This window comes from Cyprinodon tularosa, unplaced genomic scaffold (assembly GCF_016077235.1).
Source record: "Cyprinodon tularosa strain WSP-4 unplaced genomic scaffold, ASM1607723v1 ctg177, whole genome shotgun sequence".
Taxonomy (NCBI): domain Eukaryota; kingdom Metazoa; phylum Chordata; class Actinopteri; order Cyprinodontiformes; family Cyprinodontidae; genus Cyprinodon; species Cyprinodon tularosa.
The window spans coordinates 1,027,075-1,048,852 of record NW_024038589.1 but is presented as its reverse complement, the minus strand read 5'-3'; the positions used below and the strand labels follow the sequence as shown (position 1 = coordinate 1,048,852).

Below are 21,778 nucleotides of genomic sequence, written 5' to 3'. Positions count from 1 at the left end.
TAGGGATTTTTTAAATTTTATTTTGAGAATAGTCGTAACTTTACGAAAATAAAATTATAATATTACGAGAATTAATTCGTAACATTACGAGAATAGAGTTGTAATATTACGAGAATAAAGTCATAACATTACGAGAATAAAGTCGTGACATTAGGAGAATAGAGTTGTAATATTAAGAGAATAAAGTCATAACATTACGAGAATAAAGTCGTAACATTAGGAGAATAGAGTTGTAATATTACGAGAATAAAGTCGTAACATTACGAGAATAAAGTCGTAATATTACGAGACTAAAGTTGTAATATTACGAGAATGAAGTCATCATACAACAACAAGAGTTGTCATAAAATGTAACTTGTTTCTCTTAATTTTAGGACTTTATTTTCTTAATATTATGACTTTATTTTCGTAATTTTACGACTTTATGCTTGTAATTTTACGAATTTTTTCTTGTAATTTTACGTCGAAATAGAAGAAAAAAAATCTCTAGCCTGGCCCTAATTCTCCGTCGTATAATTTGAGATACCTGTCACTCCTTAAAATATGTCGAAAAACACAAACATCCACCCTACTGTATGTTTCCTCCTTTTTAACTATTTTCAGAAGAACTGGACGCATCATAGCAGAGTGTCCACTCTGCAGCAGCAAAAATGTTGTTACAACCTAAAACAAATCTGATGAATGAAATAGAAATAACCATCTTTAAACCTCAGTGCTTAAATTTAGGATAAATCAGTTATTGATTTTCTATTAAAAAAGTGGACATAATTTTTGTTACCTTATATTATTCATGTTAATATAAATGATAATACTAGTGACCAATTCCATGTTTACTATGGATTATTTGCTACTTCAACATAAGACATAATAAAACAAAGTCCTGCTTAGAATCCTAATAGGAATTTACCCAACCTTTAGAGACTTCCCACCCCCCTAGAGGGCTCCTTAAGCTTTGGCAAGGACAAACATCTCTGCATCATAAGCTTTCTTGGTAACAGCTAGATCAGCCCAAATGAGACTATTCTCAGAACTCTACTTTCCATATTTCCAAAAAGAAGAAAGAAAAAAAAGACGTTAAACAAACATAGGTCCTTTGGGAAAGTTCCAGGAGCTCAATTAAGAGGGGAGCATGTGTCCTGCAGAGAAGGCAGTTTCTGGCTCAGTGGCAATAGCTGATTAATATGAGGAAATGTTATATTTAAAATATATAAAGCCTTTTAAGTTGAATATTTCCGACTTGATAGATTTTTTATTAATAATACAATATTTTTTTATTGTCATTACACTGTCAGAGGTAAAGAGCAATGAAATGAACTCTCAACATTTAACCAATCTCAATGGCCATGGCCTGCCGTTGTGCAATGCCTGAAGAACAGTGTGGGAACTTTGCTCAGAGACCTAGGGTGGCAGTGTGGGAGTGGGGCTCGAACTCAGAACCTCAGGATTCCAAGCTCTATGCCCTAACCACTAGGCCGCCACTCCCCCACCACCATTTTGAAAATGTTCTTTCATGATGGCCTAGTAGTACTCGTAGCAGGCGACCTTGGACTCCATCTGTTAACATGAATCCGTTTAATTTAGCAATTTGTTATTCTAATACCTTACATACTGTTTCATATGTTTAGGAAGATTTGTTATGTTATGTCAACTTTTTAGGTGAAATGCATATTAAGAAATTTAAGAATTTTGTTGGATGTTCATGACGACCCTTCATTATACATATTAAATGTGCCACTTATTTTAATTGAAAGTGCAAATTGGTATATCAGGAAAGAGAAAAAAACATATATTATTTCTCTTTTTCTATACTTAAGGCCGGCCCCAACATCTTGAGCTCAGCTTTATTGCCCCTCAACATAACAGTTTATGAGTACTTCCAGGTGGGCAGATAATAATCTCCATTACGCAGATGACAATATCAAGTTTGTTGAGGTGTTGATCACTTTAAGCATTTAGCATGCCGAGTTGAGTTAATATTTTTCAAGGTAGCAATAACTTTAAGCACTTAGCATGCCAAATTGAGTTAATATTTCTCAAGTTGTTAATCACTAAGCACTTGCCATGTCAAGTTGAGTTAAAATATATCAAAGCATGGCTCACTTTAGGTATTTGCCCTTCAGTATATACAGTTTATTAGTACCTCCAGGTGGTCAGATACTAATCACCATTACTACTCAGATAACATATGAACCTTATTGAGGTGTCAATCATTTAAGCATTTGGCATGCCGAGTTGAGTTAATATTTTTTAAGGTACAATCAATTTAAATGTTTGGCAAGTCGAACTGAGTTAATATTTATCAAGTTGTCGATATTTTAAGCATTTGGCATGCTGAGTTGAGTTAATATTTATCAAATTGTTAATCATTTTAAGCATTTGGCATGCTGAGTTGAGTTAATATTTATCAAATTGTCAATCACTTGAAGCATTTGGCATGCTGAGTTGAGTTAATATTTATCAAATTGTTAATCATTTTAAGCATTTGGCATGCTGAGTTGAGTTAATATTTATCAAATTGTTAATCATTTTAAGCATTTGGCATGCTGAGTTGAGTTAATATTTATCAAATTATCAATCACTTGAAGCATTTGGCATGCTGAGTTGAGTTAATATTTATCAAGTTGTCGATATTTTAAGCATTTGGCATGCTGAGTTGAGTTAATATTTATCAAATTATCAATCACTTGAAGCATTTGGCATGCTGAGTTGAGTTAATATTTATCAAATTGTCAATCACTTGAAGCATTTGGCATGCTGAGTTGAGTTAATATTTATCAAATTGTCAATCACTTGAAGCATTTGGCATGCTGAGTTGAGTTAATATTTATCAAATTGTCAATCACTTGAAGCATTTGGCATGCTGAGTTGAGTTAATATTTATCAAATTGTCAATCACTTGAAGCATTTGGCATGCTGAGTTAATATTTATCAAATTGTTAATCACTTTAAGCATTTGGCATGCTGAGTTGAGTTAATATTTCTCAAATTGTTAATCATTTTAAGCATTTGGCATGCTGAGTTGAGTTAATATTTATCAAATTGTCAATCACTTGAAGCATTTGGCATGCTGAGTTGAGTTAATATTTATCAAATTGTTAATCACTTTAAGCATTTGGCATGCTGAGTTGAGTTAATATTTATTAAATTGTCAATCACTTGAAGCATTTGGCATGCTGAGTTGAGTTAATATTTATCAAATTGTTAATCACTTTAAGCATTTGGCATGCTGAGTTGAGTTAATATTTATCAAATTGTTAATAATTTTAAGCATTTGGCATGCTGAGTTGAGTTAATATTTATCAAATTGTTAATCATTTTAAGCATTTGGCATGCTGAGTTGAGTTAATATTTATCAAATTATCAATCACTTGAAGCATTTGGCATGCTGAGTTGAGTTAATATCTATCAAGTTGTCGATATTTTAAGCATTTGGCATGCTGAGTTGAGTTAATATTTATCAAATTATCAATCACTTGAAGCATTTGGCATGCTGAGTTGAGTTAATATTTCTCAAATTGTTAATCATTTTAAGCATTTGGCATGCTGAGTTGAGTTAATATTTATCAAATTGTCAATCATTTTAAGCATTTGGCATACTGAGTTGAGTTAATATTTATCAAATTGTCAATCACTTGAAGCATTTGGCATGCTGAGTTGAGTTAATATTTATCAAATTGTTAATCATTTTAAGCATTTGGCATGCTGAGTTGAGTTAATATTTATCAAATTGTCAATCACTTGAAGCATTTGGCATGCTGAGTTGAGTTAATATTTATCAAATTGTCAATCACTTGAAGCATTTGGCATGCTGAGTTGAGTTAATATTTATCAAATTGTCAATCACTTGAAGCATTTGGCATGCTGAGTTGAGTTAATATCTATCAAGTTGTCGATATTTTAAGCATTTGGCATGCTGAGTTGAGTTAATATTTATCAAATTATCAATCACTTGAAGCATTTGGCATGCTGAGTTGAGTTAATATTTATCAAATTGTCAATCATTTTAAGCATTTGGCATGCTGAGTTGAGTTAATATTTCTCAAATTGTTAATCATTTTAAGCATTTGGCATGCTGAGTTGAGTTAATATTTCTCAAATTGTTAATCACTTGAAGCATTTGGCATGCTGAGTTGAGTTAATATTTCTCAAATTGTTAATCATTTTAAGCATTTGGCATGCTGAGTTGAGTTAATATTTATCAAATTGTCAATCATTTTAAGCATTTGGCATACTGAGTTGAGTTAATATTTATCAAATTGTCAATCACTTGAAGCATTTGGCATGCTGAGTTGAGTTAATATTTATCAAATTGTTAATCATTTTAAGCATTTGGCATGCTGAGTTGAGTTAATATTTATCAAATTGTCAATCACTTGAAGCATTTGGCATGCTGAGTTGAGTTAATATTTATCAAATTGTCAATCACTTGAAGCATTTGGCATGCTGAGTTGAGTTAATATTTATCAAATTGTCAATCACTTGAAGCATTTGGCATGCTGAGTTGAGTTAATATCTATCAAGTTGTCGATATTTTAAGCATTTGGCATGCTGAGTTGAGTTAATATTTATCAAATTATCAATCACTTGAAGCATTTGGCATGCTGAGTTGAGTTAATATTTATCAAATTGTCAATCATTTTAAGCATTTGGCATGCTGAGTTGAGTTAATATTTCTCAAATTGTTAATCATTTTAAGCATTTGGCATGCTGAGTTGAGTTAATATTTCTCAAATTGTTAATCACTTGAAGCATTTGGCATGCTGAGTTGAGTTAATATTTCTCAAATTGTTAATCATTTTAAGCATTTGGCATGCTGAGTTGAGTTAATATTTATCAAATTGTCAATCACTTGAAGCATTTGGCATGCTGAGTTGAGTTAATATTTATCAAATTGTTAATCACTTTAAGCATTTGGCATGCTGAGTTGAGTTAATATTTATCAAATTGTCAATAATTTTAAGCATTTGGCATGCTGAGTTGAGTTAATATTTATCAAATTGTCAATCACTTGAAGCATTTGGCATGCTGAGTTGAGTTAATATTTATCAAATTGTTAATCATTTTAAGCATTTGGCATGCTGAGTTGAGTTAATATTTATCAAATTGTTAATAATTTTAAGCATTTGGCATGCTGAGTTGAGTTAATATTTATCAAATTGTCAATCACTTGAAGCATTTGGCATGCTGAGTTGAGTTAATATTTATCAAATTGTTAATCACTTTAAGCATTTGGCATGCTGAGTTGAGTTAATATTTATCAAATTGTTAATCATTTTAAGCATTTGGCATGCTGAGTTGAGTTAATATTTATCAAATTGTTAATCATTTTAAGCATTTGGCATGCTGAGTTGAGTTAATATTTATCAAATTATCAATCACTTGAAGCATTTGGCATGCTGAGTTGAGTTAATATTTATCAAGTTGTCGATATTTTAAGCATTTGGCATGCTGAGTTGAGTTAATATTTATCAAATTATCAATCACTTGAAGCATTTGGCATGCTGAGTTGAGTTAATATTTATCAAATTGTCAATCATTTTAAGCATTTGGCATACTGAGTTGAGTTAATATTTATCAAATTGTCAATCACTTGAAGCATTTGGCATGCTGAGTTGAGTTAATATTTATCAAATTGTCAATCACTTGAAGCATTTGGCATGCTGAGTTGAGTTAATATTTATCAAATTGTCAATCACTTGAAGCATTTGGCATGCTGAGTTGAGTTAATATTTTTCAAATTATCTATCACTTTAACCATTTGGCATGCTGACTTGTGTTTTTTATTCATCATTGCACGCAGATAACACAAAGTTATGTATTTCAGCCATTGTTTGAAAAAGTCATTATATTTTAAAAGCAATTTCTTGGGGCTTGTGGGAATTTTCTTTAAAAGATGAATTATTATTGTCTGCCAGGATGAAATACCATTTGGAAAGTTACAGTTTTAAGCCTTGTTAAGGCTAATCTGAAAACCTAAGGGTCACCAAACACCTTAAACAGAGATCAGTGACGGAAATAACTCTTTAGTTTCACAAATCAGAGTCACAGTTGCTGCCTTCCATTTACTGTATTTCTGCAAACACCTAAAGCTACATCAGTGTTTTGGAGTAGGTGTTCATTGCTATGCACATAATCATCTATTGTAAATGTTATGTAGCTAAAAGGATGAGCAGCTTTAACCATTCTGAAGGTTAATTGAGCCAAAGTAATGTAGACTTTTACAAAATAAGGAAACTAAGCCAGTTATCAGTGCAGGGAAGATAATGGTTGTCCATAGTGTCTTAACAGGATGCCACACATAGAAAAAACATCTGTATCATCCATTTATATTTTAATGTCAAATGAAAACAGAAAGCTTGATAATCCCAAACCCACCACAGGATGAAAGAAATGTTTTAAAGAAAGCAGCCACACCTTTAAAAACAAGTTGATTTAATAACTTTGGTGGCTTAATTAATAACAATGAATGTTTTTTCATTTAGAGGGGTTGAATGACTAAACTGCTTCTTGTATACTTTGTCATGTTTGTCAATTGCAGTTTTCCCACCTTTTCCTTCTGTAATCAATCAAACCAGCATAGATACTCTACACTTTAGTCCTTCTGTAGTACTGAGTTAAAATCCTTACATCAGGATGGTGTTTGTAAAGCTTTACCTCTTGCTGCTTCCATGTTTAGTCTCCCGCTATACTTCCCCCTGTCTAAATAAAGACTAAAAGAGCCAAAGGTGAGCTAACTGCCCACTCTGCTGCTGAAGGTTCTCACTTTATTGTTTTTGAGGAGCTGCCAAAAGCCACTTGTGTCTGCCTGTGCTGACACAGCATCAAATGTTTAAGTTTGTTCAGTTATTACATAACTCCCCTGAAGCATAAAGGTTTGTTTTCCTATTTTGGACCATATTGGACCATATTCTGAAATTCTTTTATTATTATTATAGGTTAGTGTTGTTACAGGTTTCATTGACACCCTGATGATTATTTTCACAGGATGTAGGACCTCCTTCAAGCCCCCAAGCCAGCGGCGAAGGCCTATACTTCAGCGACGGGCAGCGGAAAGTGGACTATGTTCTGGTTTTTCATCACCGGCGACATGGCTCCCTACGATCTCCCACCACTGCATCGGTGTCACAGGACGAGCTATCCATAGTATCGAACGGCAATTTCCCTCCGCCGTCGAGTTCTGAGGCCTTGGCTGGAGGAGGAGGTGGCCTTCGGAGGGAGGACGCAAGCGTCGGGGAGGTGTTTATGGAGCTGGGAATGGCGAGAGGGAGCGGGGCGATGGAGGCCGCTGATCATGAGATGCAACTGATCAGACAAGAGTTTGAAGCCAATCTGCTGGAGGCGGGTCTGGAAGTAGAACGAGACAGAGAGGTGGGTGTCCTGGTAAGGTCCCTATTGTACTTTTGAAGTTCTAGAACGGAGGTCTTCAAAAAGGGGATACACAACCCCTAGGGGTCCACGGAGGTACTGCATGGGGGTCGCAAAAGTTTTGGTTGACTAGATTTTTTTTAATGTTCCCCCTGCATTTTTTTTTAATACTAATTGAAATGTCTTTAAATGCACATTGACATGAATTCAACACACTGTAGTAAACAGATAAATGGAGGCAGAAGATGTCTTTCAGTCATCAAAGCACACATTCAGCGACACACAGGAGTTCTATCAAGCTGGGCACCATTTCATTCACAACACCTGTCCCATCAACCAGGAATCAGAATCAGAAATACTTTAACAATCCCAGGGAGAAATTACTTTCATTACATTATTCCATATATAATAGGGTTACTATAGGACCAGTTTGATATAACACAATTTCATAGAATATATATAATTAGGGGGTCCCCGCTCCATCTTGCCATCAATTTGGGGGTCCTTGGCCTGGAAAACATTGAAGACCCCTGTACTGGAAGACAAATTCTTACTTTCTTTATTATTGTTGTGTTGATTAGGGCTGCAACTAACAATTTTTTTGCAAATCGATTAATCTGTTGATTATTTTTCCAATTAATTGATTAACATTTTTTATGAAATTAAAGCAGGTGAAACAAAAATTTTTCCTCTTGAGGAGTTCTGGATAGATTGACAGATCCAAACTTTATTTTTAGTATGATAATACTTAATGTACTTAATTAATTTTAGTATAATTACTGCTCTATACTCCAGTTAACAATTAAGCGATTACTAAATTAGTTGACAATTATTTCAATAAATAGCCTTCTTGACCAGATCATTTTCAATTTGCCTAATTAGACCGAAGTTATCAGAAATTCACAGAATAAAGCTTTTTCACGCCTTTTCCAAGAAGGGGGGGGGGGGGGGGGGGGGCAGCTGGTGCCTATCTTCAAGGCAAGGCAAGGCAAGGCAAATTTATTTGTATAGCACAATTCAGTACAAAGACAATGCAAAGTGCTTTACATGATTAAAATACAGGAAGATAAAACATTGAATCAAAGCAAGTAGGAAAAAATAAAAAACAAATAAAATAAAATAAAAAATGCAGAAACAAAAAAGAATATTAAAAACAGTTGGATTAAAGAAAACATGTTTTTGTTGAATTGTTTAACTGGAACAGTCGAAGGCAATCCTAAACAAATGTGTTTTTAGTCTTGATTTAAAGGAACTCAGGCTTTCCGCACTTTTACAGTTTTCTGGAAGTTTGTTCCAGATAAGTGGAGCATAGGAACTAAATGCTGCTTCTCCATGTTTAGTTCTGGTTCTAGGTATGCAGAGCAGGCTGGAGCCAGAAGACCTGAGTGGTCTGGAGGATTGATAAACTGATAGCAAGTCTGTGATGTATTTAGGTGCTAAGCCATTCAGAGATTTATAGACTAACAGAAGTATTTTAAAGTCTATTGTCTGAGATACAGGGAGCCAGTGTAAGGACTTTAGAACTGGGGTGATGTGCTCTACTTTCTTAGTCTTAGTGAGGACACGGGCAGCAGCGTTCTGGATCAGCTGCAGCTGTCTGATCCACTTTTTAGGCAGACCTGTGAAAACACCGTTGCAGTAATCAATTCGACTAAAAATAAACGCATGGATTAGTTTTTCCAGATCATGCTGAGACATTAGTCCTTTAATCCTGGAAATGTTCTTCAGGTGATAGAAAGCCGACCTTGTAATTGTCTTTAAATGCTTTTGGAGGTTCAAGTCTGAATCCAGCACTACACCTAGACTTCGGGCCTGATCAGTGGTTACTAGCTGAAGCGACTGAAGCTGTGTGCTAACTTTAGATCTCTCCTCTATTGGTCCAAAGATTATTACTTCAGTTTTGTTTTTATTCAGTTGAAGAAAATTATGGCACATCCAGGCATTGATTTCTTCTAAGCATTTCCTCAGTGCTTGAATTGGTTCAAAGTCACCTGGTGACATGGCGATGTAAAGCTGTGTGTCGTCTGCATAGTTATGGTAGCTGATGTTGTTGTTTTTTATTAACTGAGCAAGAGGGAGCATGTAGATATTGAATAGGAGGGGACCCAGAATGGACCCTTGGGGAACCCCACATGTGATTTTTGTCATCTCTGATGTAAAGTTGCCTACTGACACAAAAAAGTCCCTGTCCTTTAGGTATGATTTAAACCAGTTGAGAGCTGTACCAGAGAGGCCGACCCAGTTTTCCAGGCGCTCTAACAGGATGGAGTGATCGACAGTATCGAATGCTGCACTGAGGTCCAATAGTACCAGCACTGTGGTTCTTCCGCAGTCTGTATTTATACGGATGTCATTAAACACCTTGATAAGGGCAGTCTCTGTACTGTGGTGAGCACGGAAACCTGACTGGAACACGTCAAAGCGGCTGGTCATATCTAAGAAAGTGTTTAACTGTTGAAACACTGCTTTTTCAATAATCTTACTGATAAAGGGGAGGTTTGATATGGGCCTGTAGTTCTGGAGTAGTAGTTTGTCTAAACTGTTCTTTTTCAGCAGTGGTTTGATATTTGCTGTTTTTAGGGACTGCGGGGAAAACACCTGACAGAAGGGACGTGTTTATTATCTGTGTCAAATCAGATGCTATGACAGGTAAAACTTTCTTAAAGAAAGCTGTGGGTAGAACATCAAGGCAGCAGGAGGAGGAACTTAGCTGCTGAATGATTTCCTCTAAGCTTTTATAGTTTATTTGGCTGAATTGGGACATTTGGCCAAGATCAATTCCAGTTGGAGACAACGTTGGTACTGAACTTGATATGGATGTATAAACTGATCCTCTGATCTTTAGGATTTTCTCAGTAAAGAAATTAGCAAATTCATTGCAGGCCCGGGTGGAGTGGAGTTCAGGAGCCACGGACACAGGAGGATTTGTTAGCTTGTCGACTGTGGCAAATAAAGCGCGAGTATTATTAATGTTCTTGTTAACTTGTTTACTGGGCTTATCGTTTGTTTAGGCACTGGTTGTACTTTGTTTTGGAACAAAGCTAATGGTGCATGGTTCACAGAATAGAAAATGTTTGATATCAGCCGTTTCGCTCCTGACCTATTTAAAGAGAAACCATCTCTGTTGAACAAATGTCTCCTCTCCCAAAAGATGTTAAAATTGTCTATGAACGTTACAGTTGTTTGTTTGCATGTTGCATCCAGCCATTTGTTTAACATCAGAACTCTGGAAAACATTTCATCTCCACAATTAATGGGCACGTGAGGGCCGCTGAGAAACACCTTGAGATTAAGACCATCAACTAAATTAAGCAGACGAATGTAATCCTCTTTCAGTATTTCTGATTTTCTCAGGGCTGCGTCGCCCAAGGCTTCAGCTTGTATGATGAGTTTCTCCAAGGTCGGGCGTTTTTTCATGATCTCTGGAAGGATGTCTGATACATTAGACACCAGGCCATAGTTCAAAGGGGTATAAATCAACACCTCTGTGTTCTTCACTGGTCTACGGGCGAGAGGTGACGTACACCCTGGACAGGTCACCAATCCATCACTGGGCAACACAGAGACAAACAGGACAAACAACCATTCACACACACACTCACACCTAAGGAGAATTTAGAGAAACCAATTTATCTAACAGTCGTGGTTTTGGACTATTGGAGGAAGCCGGAGTACCCGGAGAGAACCCATGCATGCTTAGGGAGAACATGCAAACTCCATGCAGAAATACAATGAGCCGGGAATCGAACCCAGAACCTTCCTGCTGCAAGCATGCAGTGCTACCCACTATGCAGCCTGCAAGCAAAGAAAAGTTTGATTAAAAAATATTAAATTAAGAAATTAAACTTCTAAAGAATTCTTGATCAAAAAAAGGTTCTGAATTGTTTGTTTTCTAATCAACTTATTTTTTTCTATTTTTTTCATGTTTATTTTCAAAATTAAATATTTAAAAAGTGTTTTATTTTATTTTTTTAACAACTTCCTTTTTTAGATTGAGTTTTGCGTTGTTCTCAAACTGTGTTTTCAAGATCACTTTCTCTTCCCTTCTGGGTGCGGATATCCTCTTAAACGAGGAGCTAACAAAGAAGCGTTTCTAGTGATCTGCATGAATGTTAGCAACAATATTTTCATTGGTTGGTTGGAGGGTTTAAGTATCGGCATTGAAGTAAATAGAATGTAATGTGTGAAATGCAATTAGAAAAGAATTCAGTTTGATAAACTGGGTCGGAAAAAGAGAAAAGTGAAAACATGCAATTTGAAACTATAAAAACCATTAAAAAAGAATAATAAAGTTTTAATAATAAGAATAAAAAAGAGAAATTAAGCGATACAATAAATAAATACAAAAAGTACTTTCCTACCCTTCTTATCCTGGATTGCAGTTTTTTTCAAATTTCCATTTTATGTTCTTTGCTTAAGAAAATAATAAAACAAAATTCACTCCATATTCTCAAGGAGGCAAAGTTCAATTCAATTCAGTTTATTTCTATAGGGCCAATACACAACACATGTCATGTCAAGGCACTTTATTGTTCACCAGATCATACAGTCAAAGTGATTCAGATAACCATTTTATTGCATCGATTTATTGACTCGAATGCAGCCCTCACACTAAGCATGCTTGTAGCGACAGTGGAGAGGAAAATTTTCCTTTTGATATGAAGAAACATCCAGTAAGAATAAAGGTGAGACGGAACTTTTTCACAATTATATTTTGTGAAATGCTTTTAAAATGAATTTTTTTTTTTTTTTTAGAACTGTTGGCTAAAATTTAATTATGTTTGCATTCATATTGAATACCCAGACATCCTAATATTTAACAGAAATCCACAAGCTTTGGTTTTGTGTCCTGAAATTTTCCACACAAGGGTAATTCCTTTCTCAGCGCTGGAATCTGAACTGACAGTGATTATATGGGCCAGATCGTAATTCCAGTCCCTGAAGCCAACACAGCTGTTGTTCACCACCATCAATATCGATTAACTCCCTCAGCCCTGAAACGGGTAATCTTATTTGAACGAGATCGCCTTCTTTGCCGTCACTTTTTGTAGCTGGACCAAAAATCCTGCTTTTCACCCATCGTCGTTGGTTGCATCTGTTGCAGAACAGACAGTAACTGGAACAAACGCGGTTCTACATGGACCACCTCCGTGTGTCAGCAGTAATGCATAACTGAGTCATTTTCACAAATGAAGTGTAAATCCCTTAGCAATAGCTTTTATTTTTTTATACCTATAATGTGAAACAGATATAGGTGTCTGAATGTCTAGTTTGTCTGAGCTGGCCTGCAGCCAGTTGACAGTGTGCACGCTCTGCAAACTATTATTAATCAGACTGTAACCTGCTGTGGAACCATAGCCAGTGAAGGTAAGCGGATTGACTAATAGCTCCATATCTCATCTCATGGATTGAAGTTAAGATTAAATCTTCCCTTCGTACTAAAGGAACAGTTTCACTCTAATATTCTCTTCATTTGCAGGCTCAGAAGGTGGTGTTACAGAATTAGTGGGTCCCATGTTCATACTGCTCATACTCTGAACATGCTATTTATTCTGCTTAAAAACATTTTAGAGCTTTGGAGCATAAAAAACAGAACAAATTTGACTGTTCCTTTTGGCATAATCTCACTAATTCTTTTAGAGGTATGAGCCCTAGTTTAGCAAGCAGGTTTTCCACAGGATTTAGCTCTCAGGACTGAAATTACCAAGGAAGAAGGTCTATTTAGTGTCAGGTGAAACCTTTCTCTGTTGGTTTGGCCATTTGTTACAGGTAATTATCCTGCTGAAAGAGCCATTAAGGAGCTATTTTCATTTTACTAGTTGAGGGCAAAATGTTCTCTGACAAGATCCCCAAGGTGTTTAGAAGAAGCCCACGGCTTTAAACAACCTCTATAACGTTTGGCATCGAGTATGAGGTTCTTTGCCTGTGGATTTTTGTCCTGTTTTGTTGGACCCTGTGTTCAATACATGATGGAAATAAATTTTTTTAGCAGCACCTCAGCAAAACCTTTGCATGATGTGTCTAAGCATTCTTGATATGCATTTTCTCTTGAATTCCATTTTGTCAAAGCAGTTCAATCATCACATTTGAGTTAGGGAAGCTTAACATTTCTAGGGTCTATGGAGTGGATTTTGGTTCATTATTGTTGCAAAAACACATTGTGTAAATGGATGTTAAAAAAACCCAAAATGCAATCCAGAATTTAAACTTTTACATTTTAATAAAAAAAATAAAGAAAAGGGGTTTTAAGAGTAACTTTGCTGTTTTCTCATATTTTGATTTAAAAAAAATTTTTTTTCATTTTTTTTTGTTGAAATCTAACTTTTTCAAGTGTTATTCACTTTTACAGATTTCATATAACTTAATTTTTTTCAAATTTGTGTATTTCCGATTAAGTTTTACGAATAATATTCTTTTCAAATTGCAGTTTACTGATCAGCTTCTTCTTGCTTCAAGTCTAGTACAAACACTCACTCTTGACCAATCACAATGTTGTCGCTAACGTCACAGTAGACCAATAGAAACGTGTCCTTTCTCCTTACTCCAGAGGAAAGCCCAACCGCAGAAGTGAAGAGTGTTTAAGGTAGACAAAAAACACAAAAGAAACACGCAAATTGAAAAGAATGAAATTTTAAAACTTTATCTGACAGCAAGAAAAAAAAGAATATAAAATGCATATACAATAAAATGTAAAAAAGAAAAAAAAAAATCTGTGAAAAAAAATCAAAGATTATCCCGCAAAATTATTTTGACTAAAACATTGTTCTGTTCAAAGTTTTGGTTCTGGATTATATATTTTTCAAGGTTTAATATACAAAATGGGTTTTGTCAAAACCTGTTTTTTGTTTGCAAAAATTATGGAAAAAAATTAACTCCGTACATGGTGAGGACAGGATAGAAAAGGCTTGTTCCTACCAATAATTAATGGTTGCTATAGTGACCCAAAGAGGCTGCAGCTTGCTAAAAGTTAGCTTTTGAGATTTTTTTTTTTACCTTGAGTTTTGCCATACTCATTGTGTCTGATGGAAAGGTAAACTTTGGTTCTCATCTAGTCTTCAAAAATCCCACATGACATCTCCCTCCCACCAAGACGCCATTTTTCTAGTACAATGAACCAGAGAGAAGCTTTTCTTTATATTGATCGCACGCAAGGGAACCTGTTTTTCAGAACAGAAATACCTTGTTATGATCTCAAAATGTGTCTGTTATGATCCTTATAAATGTTCATATCTGTGCAAACTAAAATTCATTCCAATTTTAGGTCTATAAATGAAAAACATATAGCAAATAACATTTACTTTAAGAAAACAAAAAACAAAACAAAACACAGTTTTCTTTCCCTACATTTTGAATAAGTCCACCTTCTGTAACGCCATAAAAGTGGCGGCCATCTTTATTTCCCACCTGTTTAAGGAACTGTACTAACACGGTGGGTGGTCCCCCCCAACCAAATTTTCTTTTGCTCATTAAATTGCCACTTTGAAAGGGTAATTATTTACATTTTAACGGTTTACTTTAATTTGTGACAGATATTTATTTCATTTGAATGCCTCAAAAATTGGTTGTTTTTTTCAAATAAATTTCTACTATGGTTCCCTGTAATCGCACTGGGCCCCCTCTAGGGGGTATGCCACCCATTATTCTAATGCGTGTCTGTCAGGTTATCCAGCACATTAGAAAGTCATAGCTTGAGAAAAAAACCCCACTACTCTTAAAAGAACAGGAATAAAAAACAACATTCTGCATCATACTTTCCCTGTGGAAAAACCCCCCGAAATTAGTAAAATAATACTTGTGCATCACTCCGACATGGCTCCCTATGATCTGTTCATTTAAATTCCTGTAATTTTTAAAGCATTTGTTTTTCCTCAAAATAAAAAAAAAAGAAAAGAAAAATAATCCTCCCACTGCCTTAAATTTTTTTAATTAAGTTTTTAGCATCTGAACATTTTAATTTTGCAATAAAAGGCTTTTTAAGCACCTTTATCCTGGGTGCCAATAGATACGGAGGACGCTTTAATGTTGCATTAATCTACCGAATCCCGGCCTATTATAATATAATAGGTGGAAAATGACAAACAAACCTCCTGTAAATATACTTACATCAAAAAAAGCATTAACTGCTGTCTGCTTAGCCCGTGGCAGGATTAGATGTGTTTTAATAACCATTATAGTACCAAAGGATTAAGGTTAATCTTGGAGCTGAGTTACAACAGTGTGGGTATTAAACATGGAGTGTTAAATCTCATTAATAAAAAAAATTATGATTATAGAATATCAAACACGGCTTAGTTGAATGTATGTAGTTCAATTTGAGGTTAGTGAATTATTAAAAAAGAAACATAGCAAGAATAACCAGGATTTTCATCCAAAGGTGGAAGAAAAACATAAAATTATTGTTTTTCTTCCAGAAATTTTAGAGATTTTAAACTTTAAAACTTGATGATGATTCACAAGATTGTAAAATCCACATCATTTATAAGTTTGTGTATTTTAGAAAGCCTAGTAAGTAGTATATTTGAAGTTCATTTACTTAAGTACACTTAAGGTAGTGTACTTGAAAATATTCTAACTGAATTATTCTCTTGACTAAACAAGGACATTTTCAAGTTTACATAAAGGCACATTTTAGTTTATTAAAGTATATATATATATATAGTACAACTATGCTTTTTTAATTGTATTCTTAGATTAAGATATTTTGAGTCTCAATACTTCGTGGCAGAAATATGAATAAGTTAAAGTATAACAAGCAAGAGTATTTCAGTAGACATTTAAGTCTTAGTATTAATGTACTTGTTCTTAGAGTTATACTTTTATGTTTTTCAGTATAAGTATACCCTACCATACTGTTTTTAGGTATATGAAATATAGCTTATAAAAAGTAAATGTCAAGTTAACTGCCTCTATATTAGTATAAAATACATATACTTGTAATACAATTGAATAAAGCACAATTAATAATTAAAACAAGAAGCAAAGTAAAGCTGAATACTCTAAATAAACATAACAAAACCAAGACTGTGACATTTTCTGCTAGTACCAACTTTAAGATCCAGATCAGTCGTTAGCAATAGTTACTGGAGTTTGTTTCAAATAGTTTCTTAATAAATTAACCTTAAGCAACTCCCTCAGTGCTGCTGTTACTCAAAATGTGTTAGCTAGCCTGGTGCAAAGTCATGGAGCTCATTTGGAAACCTCATTTTTTTTCAAAACTCTTTTTTTATTAACTGTAAAAAAGGACTAATTTGAAACTGAAAAAAAATTCTGAAATGAAAAAAAAAGTTGAAACCATGAAATTGTATTTTGAAACTGAAAAGTAAAGATTTGACCTAAAAGATCTGCAATCCATTCTACCTTTAGGGATTCTAGGAACCATTAGTAAACCTGCAGATTGAAAGCAAAGTTCTTTATTAGGAACATAAGGAACAATCATATCTCTGATATCAGATGGAGCTTGGCCATTTAAGGCTTTATATGTGAGAAGGAGGATTTTAAATTCTATTCTGGATTTAACAGGAAGCCAATGAAGAGAAGCCAGGATAGAAGCGATATGATCTCTCTTTTTAATTTTCATCAGAACTCTGGCTGCAGCATTTTGGATCAGCTGAATGCTTTTAACTACAGTTTGTGGACTTCCTGATAGTAAAGAATGACAATAGTCCAGCCTTGAAGTAACAAATGCATGGTATAGTTTCTCAGCATCACCCCTGGACAGGAGATTTTAAATTTTTGCAATATTCCTCAGATTAAAGAAGGAAATTCTAGAAACCTCTTTGATATGGGATTTAAAGACCATTGAGGCAGTAGTTAATTGTTAATTTTTATTGTTTTTATCTCATCAGTTATGACATAAAACAAAAAACAATATCTGGGTTAATAATAAAAAAAAAATCAAATGTAATGGTGTTTGTTTATGTCCCTGTATGCTGGATTGTTTCAGCTTAATGGTTAAGCTTAAAGGTACTTCAGATTAATATGGATACTGAAAAAAACAGGTTGGCTCCACCTGTTGATAGAGCCTGAGGATTAATACGATGACCCATGCTCTCCGAGGAACATCCTCTTACAGATGGATGTTAATTAAATCAGAGCCTGATGTGCATTAAGATTTTAGCCGGGACTCTGTACGGTCCAGTCTGTGGGGAGTTTAAAAACAGTTAGTTTGCCAGTACTGATCATCCACTAAAATATTTTAGCAGTTTAGGAGGACTTCACTCTGGGTTACAGCCATATAGACAAATGAAGATGCTTTGCAATGCTATCCATTATTTATGTAGTCACATTAAACAGGTAGTTATCTCTTCCTCCATCATTCTCAGATCATGCAGATCTTGTCTCCTTCAGCTTTCCTGTTACTGCATCTTGTTTTCTTCTTAAGGAACTTTCATATGTCCAAACTGAGTTGGAGAAAAGCGGACCTGACGTCTATGTTCATAAATCAGCAAAACATAAACTAGTGTTGTACAGTATTGGGCGGGGCCCCGATCCAGCACTAAAATGGTGGTATCGGTATCGGCGAGTACCAACAAATAGGGCACCGATACCATTTTGAGAGCCAAAAGTATATTGAACTATTTTCACCCATTCCAGGTAGGCAATAAAAAGTTCTACTGGATTCACTTTGTCTTAGTCTTTTTCCTGCTTCTCAAAGGTAGCAGCATCTACACAAAGCCATGATGGCAGTTATTTTACATCCAAGTAGTATGCATCAATTTCAAACAGATGGTATCGGCCAATACTGCACAGTCAGGTATCGGGTATCGGTATCGGGGACAAAAATACTAAAGGTCACCAATCAGTTCTAAAACATCTTCAGACGAACCACCTTTGTTGATCTCTAGAAAACCATCGTACCAGATTAGCACCTTACCAGGAGTTTTTAATCATTCTGTTTCATTTTGCCTGAGTCTATTTGCTCATGCCCGCTGCAGCCAATGGTCTGTCTTACTTTCCGGGTCCTCATCTTTAGTATAACAAAACACATCAAAAGCCCTATTTTTCTCTCTAATCAAACAAATATGACACGGATCAGCCCAACCCCCATGAAATGAATAGATTAACACTCTCACAACAACACAGGGCAGGTTCCCATCAGCTCCCATCAACGGTTGTGACAACAAAATTCTGTCCTCGTATTTTAAAAATGGAATGCTCTGTTCCTCATTTTGCGTTAACAAGCTCTTCTGCACCCAACATGTTCACCCTGTGGAGTAAAAAATGTTGAGGTATGTCTGTTGTTAGCCTCACAGACTCCAAACGAAGGTCATGAGAGATAAGAATGAGCTACACAGCTTCATTCATGGCATGAACGGGAGGACTGTTGTTTTGAGGAGATCCATCTAACAGCGGATGGTCTTGATGACTCAAGTTGTTTTTCCTCCCAATGTTCTTGTGTGAGAAAGTTCTTTATGTAGGGGTGGGATAGTTCCAAGGGAGAGTGTGTGTATTGCTAGTGTGTGTACTGAAATGCCTCAGTCAGAGCTCCATCTCTCAGTCTGAGGACATTAAATAAATTTGAACCTTTTTCTTGCAAGAAATGCCTCTGCCTCAGCTTCCTAACTTCACAACTGCTTTTTCTTCCGCACAGTGTACACGCAACTTTATCTCCTTCATTGATAAAATGGTAAAATCAGGGACATTTCTGGGGACAGCTTTAGCTGGGGGTTGTCCGAAACAGGAACTGTCTCTGGAAATCGGGGACATCTGGTCACCGTATGCTACCATAGCATACCCTCTGGGTTCTCTCCTTGATCTCATCTGATCAAAGCACCCAGTTCCAGTGAAATTCCCAGTGGCTCCACATCTTTATGTGATGGTAGTTTTCCTAAAAAGCCAGCGTGTATGTAGGCTTGATGACACCAAAAATGCACATTATTTAGATTAACTCGAGACATTATCAAGCTTTCATCAGTTTTTACTTTTTATATCTACCTCCTAGTCTAAATGTGGTTGATTTAGAGAATTTTACAACAAATACAATGCAACAAAGAGGTGTATTACAAAAAAGGTACAATAATATAGCAATACCGGTAGTTTAAACACAAACAGCTCATTACATAAAAAATAGATTTGCATCAATCAAACTCAATTCATTTCAATTCAGCTCTAATGAGTGGAGTTTTTTTTTTCTAAAAGTGCCTTAAAATCTTCAGATTATAAAGAGCTATGAATAAGTCATTCCCTATTTGTCTTTCTAATGCATCATGTGATTGTTGCTGATAATTTTTTTTTTTGAGATTTTGATTTTTAAACACAATTTGTGAAAAATGCAGATCTTAAAATTTGAAATATATAAATAAAATAACCTGGAAAAAAAACTGCAAAGTTACTCTTTTTTTGATTGAGTTTAATTTCTGGATTTCATTTTTTTTAAATATATTTTTATTCACAAAAACGTGCTCATAGCTTGCAACAATAATAAAACAAAATTGCCACCAAAGAAAATCCTAATAATAATCACTCTCTAAACATTTATTTTAAGAACAAATTCAGCGAAAGTCTATAATGATCAAATAACTACATATGGATAGCTTTATTGAACCATGTTTATGTCATGATAGATTTAATCAGTTCTTTTTTATTTTCCTCATGTTTTATAAAGCTGGATTTAGAAATGTGTTTCACAATATAACAATGTGAATTTCTGCAGTAGATTTACAGTAAATAACTTGTGAAGATCCCTCAGAGAACGCCTGGGCTGAGAGCTCAGCTCACTAATCTGCAGTTCGTCTCAGAACAGAGGTACTGATCCCTGATCTTGTTGTGGTTGTCCTTAACTGACCCTCGCTGGAGCAGAAAAGTATCCCAACATAAATACCTTGTGACTCTGCAGTGTGGACCTTTCCATACTAACATTAAGATCTCGTCTTTTTTACTCCATGTTTTTCTACATTTAGTTAAAAAAAAAGACTTTATCACAGGGGAAGTCCTCTCAAAAGTAAAGCCTTAGAAACTTTTTTTTAAATGAAGTTTATAATAGGTTTTTAGAGCGTACACTTATAAGTGAATTGCACATCTGGGGCTATGCAGTGCATTACGGGTATCGTCATTTTCTTGGCAATCAAGCATCATTCAAAGATGGCGGAAAGTAATGAAGAGAGCTATGATTTGGAGCATTTCAGCCGCAGGAAAGTAGATCTTTTGCAATGTTTTTGTTTTCACCATGGATTGCCTATTTCAGACAGGACTGCATCACTGCAAAACTGGCTGCCCTTACATATGATGCATCGATACAGAAACTACTGATGGTATCAATGAAGGAGGAAGAGAGAGATGCTGTTTTGAAAGCAAAACTGAGTGCTAGGGCCCAAAACATGTGCAAGTGAGAGAAATGGGACTGGGCCTTAAAGGAATAGTACACCCAAAACATGATTAGCCTTCATTTTCTACTCACCCCATGCTGAACAACACTCTGGAGTACTTTTTTGATATCTCAAATGCATCTGGAGATCTGGGAGGCTTCTTGCTGTCTGCTGACATTCAAATAATGGAGGTCTACGGTGCCCGAGGCAGAAAGGTCCATAAAAGTCCACAAAAAACGTGTCAATATTCCTCCATACTGCTCGTCCAATGTATTCCAAGTGTCCTGAGTGGGTAGCATCCAGAATTTACTCGAAACTAAGTCATTTAGAATGTTTTTAGAGCACAAAACAGTATGTGCTCAAGAACCCTGGGACCCTTTTCCTACCTGGATTCCCACTCTTATTCACCCTCAGGTCCCTCAGTTGCCGCACAAACTTGCCCCCTTTCTCACCGCCTCGGCCGTATTCAGACCCACAGCTAGTTCAGCTAGATTGTACCTATTGCGTTGTGGCGTGGAATAACATAACATAGGATGACCACCCCTTTAATCTTCCTGCACAAAAACAAAAGGATGCATTCTTTTGAATAAATAAACAGCAACTCCTGTGAGTGTGATATGTTTTATTTTCATGCTTTATGCTCTAACTTATCCGGTAATTAGATGCATATTTAATCTGAACGACTCCTGATGATGTAAATGTGGCTATAGAGTAGAGGATTGCCGTTGCCTTAACTCTTGCTTCATTGATCTCTGTATTCACCCTCACACCAGTCTTCCTCTCAGTTATACCTGCAGTTGTCGCATCACATATTGAATACTGTTAGTGGTTTCTTTTATTAAAATGTGAAATAGGTGATATTAACCCCTTGACACCCATCATGACAAATCTGCAACAAACCCTTTGCATTACCAAGATAGCATGTGCATTCCCTAAGTGCCAGTTATCACATTCAGTGAACAGGAACCTTTGGCAAGCTCTTGTTTCTGTTTCAACTGGTCCCTAACAGTGTATGTTATTATATATACCCACATATATATAAATTCTGACATCAAGGGGTTAAGAAGTAGAAATTGAGCCCACGGAAGGCCTGGGAACCAGATTATAGC

General features: G+C 35.4%; 1 protein-coding gene across 6 annotated transcripts in view; it reads left to right on the top strand.

Annotated features, from left to right (window-relative positions):
- Positions 1–21,778, top strand: part of ano2b (anoctamin 2b) — a 132,088-nt gene that overhangs the window by 12,191 nt on the left and 98,119 nt on the right. For 3 of the 6 annotated variants that reach the window (XM_038281954.1, XM_038281960.1, XM_038281955.1), the window contains exon 4: positions 6,985–7,380. In XM_038281954.1, the coding sequence (XP_038137882.1) occupies positions 6,985–7,380 (396 nt within the window). The remainder of the gene's footprint in view (positions 1–6,984; positions 7,381–21,778) is intronic. The other 3 variants (XM_038281959.1, XM_038281958.1, XM_038281957.1) reach the window with 1 other exon arrangement.